Source organism: Cydia splendana, chromosome 10, assembly GCF_910591565.1.
Source record: "Cydia splendana chromosome 10, ilCydSple1.2, whole genome shotgun sequence".
Lineage (NCBI taxonomy): Eukaryota > Metazoa > Arthropoda > Insecta > Lepidoptera > Tortricidae > Cydia > Cydia splendana.
In genome coordinates this window covers 9,843,892-9,850,487 of record NC_085969.1, presented here as the reverse complement: position 1 = coordinate 9,850,487, position 6,596 = coordinate 9,843,892, and the positions used below count along the sequence as shown (strand labels likewise).

The window sequence follows — 6,596 nt, the reverse complement described above, 5'->3', positions numbered from 1 at the left end:
ATAACACCTACTGATAGTGAATCACAGTACGGTTAGGTGTCAACGCACTTCACTAAGTTGCATAGAATATCGGTCGCGGCGCGGGCGCATGCGGTGTGCGCTTGAGACTAAAGCTTCTTCAAATCTTCACACAACCAGGAGGCGAACGGCCGGGCTTACCGAAAATAGCACCCGGCAGTGCAACGGGGTATCCCGGTGACGAATTCCGAAGCTTGCTGCTCGTTTTCACTGGAGCTAATTGATTTGACGCTCTAATTCTATTTCCAATATTAGCGTCAATATTCGTGTTCTTTGTTTTCGTCAAAATATAGGTACACAAAGAGAATTTAGTTACGAATACGAAGTTATCTTTGATATTCCGTTAATCAATTTGAAAAGACAACAATGAATGAACGAGTGGTCTTGTAGAGAGCTGGTAAACGTCTGAAGGTTAAAAATGGGACTAAGAAATGAAATGTTGCCAATTTTTGGTGCTAGTGGCAAGTCTCGAAAATGAGAATGATTGGAGATTTGCCAACACAGCTGATCTGCTTTTGAGTATTCATAATGTAGTAGCAATTTACTAATAATACGCCATAGCATTGTGTTACGAAGTTATTAATTTTTAGGGTTCCGTACCCAAAGAGTAAAACGGGACCCTATTACTAAGACTCCGCTGTCCGTCCATCCGCCCGTCTGTCACCAGGCTGTATCTCATGAACCGTGATAGCTAGACAGTTGATATTTTCACAGATGATGTATTTCTGTTGCCGCTATAACAACAAATACTAAAAATAGAATAAAATTAAGATTTAAGTCGGGCTCCCATACAACAAACGTGATTTTTGACCGAAGTTAAGCAACGTCGGGCGGGGTCAGTACTTGGATGGGTGACCGTTTTTTTAGGGTAACGGAACCCTTCGTGCGCGAGTCCGACTCGCGATTGGCCGGTTTTTCTTGATAGATTGTACCGGTACCATGAGTCACTGACAGTGTCAAAAGTGCATACGCTAACGTCTACGTAATTTACTTTCTATACATCTCAATCGCACTAATATGCGAGTACGAGCGAGATGCATAGAAAGTAAGTTACATTCCCATTAACGTTTATGTCAGTGCCAAACTGGTGGTAGCCACATTGTACCCAAAGTGCTTGCTTGCAATGTGCAACATGACTAAAACAAGGGAACTTAAATAACATCACTAATATACAATATATAACCATATCATTATCAAGTTAGTTTTTTATTTATTTTAATTTGGATTCTGAATAAATACCATACAATATAATAGTAGGCCTAGAAAATATTTTCCTTTGCTGCTATAGACACAAATGTCAGTTGTCATGAATGGTAAAACTATTCCGTTCTCAACAGAGGTCAAATATCTGGGGGTAACACTGGACCAGAAACTGACCTGGAACAAGCATGTGGACGGAACCATACAAAAGGCTAGATCAGCCTTGGCAATATGCTGTCGTTTAGCAGGCAACAGATGGGGTCTAAAACCCAAAATTGCCTTATGGCTGTACACATCCATAGTGAGGCCGATAGTGTCTTACGCCTCTGTAGCATGGTACAGGAAAACGACGCAGAAGGTAACAGTGATGAAGCTTGGCAGCCTTCAAAGAACTGCCTGTGTCATCGTCACTGGGGCCATGTCATCCTCCCCGACGGCAGCCCTAGAAGCCATACTAAATCTACCGCCCCTCCACTTGCATCTAGAATTGGAGGCGAGATCTAGTATGCTTAGAATAGCGGGCGCGAGGAGAGGTAATTGGTTATCGCAAACTCTGAGACTGTTTAAGGAATCAGTGTACGATATTCCTGTTCTTGGGATGCCATCCGACACTATGTCACCCAAATTTTGTCCACTCAAACTTTACTCAGTGGAAATCCCCAAACGGGAGGACTGGTCAAACAGTCAAATTAAGTGGAAAGAGGGAAGCCTGAGGTGGTACACTGATGGCTCCAAATCCGGATCTGAAGTAGGTTGCGGAGTATACGGTGAAGCGCCTAGGAAAAACATCAGCTTAAACCTAGGATGTTTTTGCTCTATATTCCAGGCAGAGGTATACGCCATTCTAGAATGTGCGTCAATCAATCTGCAAAGCAACTACAGCAACCATACTATCTATATCCATTCGGATAGCCAGGCGGCACTCTTAGCTCTAACCTCCGATGTCACCACATCGAGGCTGGTTGAGAACTGCAGGCAACTATTGAACAACCTTGGAGCCAGGAACAAGGTTATTCTACGTTGGGTCCCGGTCCCGGGGCATGCGGGTATCGTAGGAAACGAGAAGGCCGCCGAACTCGCGCGAGCAGGGGTAAGGGGAAGAACTACAGTCCTGAGCCCTTTTGTGATATCCCCAAAAGCCTAACGCGGCTCACCCTAAAGACCTACTGTCACTACAAAACCATTCAACTCTGGAGAGAAACAACAGGTTTGAACCATTCCATAGCGCTTATCAAGGCCTTCAGCAAAAAGGCGTCCTCGAACGCCTTAGCGCTGTCTAGGAACCAACTGCGCAACTTGGTAAGGGTGCTTACCGGGCATTGCGGCCTAAATAAGCACATGCACACCATGGGGAAACGTGACATAGGGCGGTGCAGACTCTGGATGGAGGCAGAGGAGACGCCCTTGCACATCCTCACAGAGTGCCCTTGCCTAATGCGTACTCGTGACCTAATCTTGGGCGGACACATATTACGCCCGGAGGAGGTAAAGTCTCTCGAGACCAAAAGGATCCTGCAGCTATTTGAAGTTGCAGGGTTGGATCGAGAGTTGTAGTAGGTGGCGATCACAATAGATCAGGAATGGTCGCAGTGATACATAGGCTTTGGAGCCTTATATAGCCCCTAATAAAGAAGAAGAAGAAGATAGACACAAACTCAAGAGATTTTATATTAGAAGTAGAATTTTAAACTTAATTTTCGTTTCATGTTCTCATTTATAATTTTTTTGAATTATTTATGAAATTATTGTATTCATTGTTAGATGAATACAAATGCCTCAGAAAAAATTACAAAATATATATCAAATGCAATAATGTCAGCTAGTGTACATAATTTCATCACCTGTGTAAATAACCAAGAAACATGTGATAGCACCTGATCTTTTTTGTTACCATATCAATCATCTCTTAAAATTTGTTCTTAGTAAACTTACATTTTACTAACTTACCATTAATTAAGTTAAATTACATATGTTTTATCCCTATCTTATCAAATACATAAGTCAAAACGACAGACAAAGACAAACAATTCATAGCTAATTCAGGCTTGAAATGCGTTTATGAATAACAGCATTAGGATTTGGCCACATTGACTACATAGGTATTAAAATTGTCCAAATCCAAAATAAATTTTATTTATGCAGTTAAAATCTCTGGCTACTCCTCCGGGAAATAGGCGTAATTATATGTATATGTAGGCATGTATAAAATCAACAAGCTATATTAATTATGTCCACTTTATTGTCAATTCAGAAAAATAATTGTCCGGTAAAATAATGCATTAAACAAAAAATAATGCATGATAGTAAATTCTCTGACCTGAGCCAATCCTACCTCTGCCATATGCCTGGCTCCGGAACACGCTGCGACACAACACCAAGGTAAAACACCAACAATACTGGTCTAACCTAGGCACCTGCAGGCAGGCAAAGGAAGCCCTCCCGACACTCAACCCCAATCTGTCGCGGAGACTTCGACAGCTGAAGAGACCACAGCTCCGGCTTATAGCCGGGGCAATAACTGGACACGCCTCATTTAACAAGCACCTACTAACCCTACGTGTTACAGATAGCCCCCTCTGCAGAGCGTGCATGGAGGCAGAGGAGACAGCCGCCCACGTCATTCTTGAATGCCCAGGGGTGGCAAAATACCGGGCACAACACCTCGGCTCACCGGGGTCTCTCCCAGAAGTCGTCGGCAATGTCAAGGGTCTGCTAGGCTTCTTGGTAGAGTTGGGTTGGCAGGAATAGTGCCGCCAACCCAATACGCAAAATAGGCGCGATATTATGACGTCGAGTAGCGGAAACTAAGCCCGCGAAAACCTATAACCTATAAATTCTCTGATAGTTATTACTTAGATGGGTCATTTTGAGAAAAATGTCTATAGCCTACTAACCTACTTTAACACAATGTGATGTGATACAAAATGTATGCAAAAAGTTAACTATGTACAACCAAGGAATGCTGCCATAACTGAATTTGTATGGTGTGACGTGGGAATTCCTGTAGTTTCGTATAGATAACCAGTACCAGGAGCGCACATAAATACACTATACATGCACTTTAGTCTTCTCATTAAAAAACTTTCCAGTTGAACTTACATAACAAGGTAAACAACTGCCCTAGAACATTAACATTTTCGGTAAAGGCTGTTTTAATAAAATAAAAAACAAGTGCTTGTCAATAATAAATTGTTAACTTGGTAAGTAATAAATGTGACGTCCCACGGTCAAAGGTACCTTATGGCGGGTATGGAGTTATGCATACCCCAGTAATCTACAATAAATAACCTATCGATAACACAAAAGATCAACCTTCTAGGTTGCGTAGTTACAGAGATATGATTTTTTGAAAATAATGTTGTGAAATGAGCAACTTTACGATAGAGAAGTTTTAAGTTTAGCCGCCTAAAAAACTATGTTCCTGAAGTAAGTTACATAGTTGACTACAAATAATAATGCCTTATATATCTGAGATTAAAAAAATATTGCGACTTGTTCTGTAATGCAAATAGAAACTTTTGATATCGACTGATTTATGTGTATACTAACCAATCTCTTGAAAATAAAGTTTTATTTCATTTTCACGATTGATTGCAATGAGCTCTCAAGATTTAAATTTTATCTATTAGAAAACGACACTGACAGACAGTTTAAGCAAAAAACAATACCGATTTAGAGGTGAAAATGTATTTTCTGACTTTTTCATATAAAATCACAAAATTGAATATTTTTACTTTTAATGTGACACACAATCAATTTTTCTGAGCACATATGAAAGAAATTCTGTCATTCAAATGAAATAAATCCTAAAACCCCAACTAAATACTATATTTAACCCCTTATGCCACTTTAAACTTACATAACAATAACAGTATTTGCTCCATACATTTACGAAAAGGTACCTTATGGAAATAAATCTAATAATACATCACTACAAAATATCAATCATATTATAGTTTATCTTTTATGAATAGAAAATATTAATTTACATTAAACTGCCCCCAATTTAATTAGTTCTTCGTCATAATAATCTTTAAAAAGACCAATAATTTGTATGTAATGAAAAGGTACCTTGTGGTCAAGTTACATGATGAGGCATGATGATGATGGAACAGTTAGGATAACCTAATAATATTTTGGGGTTAAGATGATATAAATCGTCTATTTCTTATCAATAATATATTTCGGTTGCTATTGAAGATAAGCGGCATTGAGGTTCAATGACCTCAGATATTCCATAAGGTAATGCGTCGGGTATTGGCATTTTTCAGCAAACCAATGGCTGATTTACTGCATGCGACCAAACCAAATGAAGATTATTCTAGTTAAGAAAGACTTGACGAGAGTAACTTTGGTATAATAGCAGTCTACTTGGATTTGTGATGTCGGTCTATGTACGGTTATAATATTTGCGAGGCGCCCCAACCAGAACTGAAATTATAAAATTAGTTTTGCAGAATGCTAATACAGTTCTCTACCAAACTTCTTTTCCCGTATTGACTAGTTTTTTTGGGAATTTTCAATCTTTTTTCCATAAGGTACCTTTTCTACTAAACTCTGAGACGACATTACTAGGCTTATAACTAACTTATAACAAAAATAAAAACAGGTAAACAAACGTTACGCATTAAGGTTTCAGATCACACAATAAAAAAAAATTGAGCATTTTTTCACCTCTTTACAAAACATTTAATATCTCCGAAACTAGAAACCCTCATAAGGTACCTTTTCCCGTGGAACGTCACAAATGATTATCAATATATATTACACTGCACTCACCGCGCTGATCATGGCACTGTAATGAATTAGTTCCAATTCGAACTGATTGTGAGATTTTGTGAGTTCAAATACCTACCACGTTACGAATTTGGTTGGTAGACCAAAGAAACAGGAACAATAAGCTTTCTGGTGCTTATAATCTAGGTCCAAGATGAAACTATGTGTACCAACTTTTGTCATTACCAGACTTTGCTGTTGCACTTATTAAATTCCTTGGAGTCTATCCAAATATTTATAATAGGACAAGTACGACAAACGACAACTGGCAATTGTATATATGAGAAAAGCATACTTTTCAAAATGCAATACGTAGGTACCAATGGAGTTAGGTACTACATTTTTCGTTCGTGGGTAAAACTTAATGATTATCTTTGTCTCTTACTATTTAAAATACAACGCAATTGTATAGAATTGCAAAGAGATAATTTATAATGTCAAATTTAAAATCAAACCAGTAATCAAACGTCATTTTATTTTTTATATTAGCGTCAGTTTAATAATTATAGTTTTGATGATTGTTAATTATTTTATTTATTATAAAGATGAGATAGAGGATTTCTACAGCCAATAATAATTTGTACAGATCGATACCGACTGAA

General features: G+C 38.7%; 1 protein-coding gene across 1 annotated transcript; it reads left to right on the top strand.

The window, feature by feature from the left end:
• The first annotated feature begins 1,324 nt into the window (after positions 1 to 1,324).
• On the top strand, positions 1,325 to 2,362 carry LOC134794565 (uncharacterized). Its single transcript, XM_063766374.1, has one exon. The coding sequence runs from the start codon at positions 1,325 to 1,327 to the stop codon at positions 2,360 to 2,362; it is 1,038 nt and encodes a 345-aa protein (XP_063622444.1).
• The last annotated feature ends 4,234 nt before the right edge of the window (positions 2,363 to 6,596 follow it).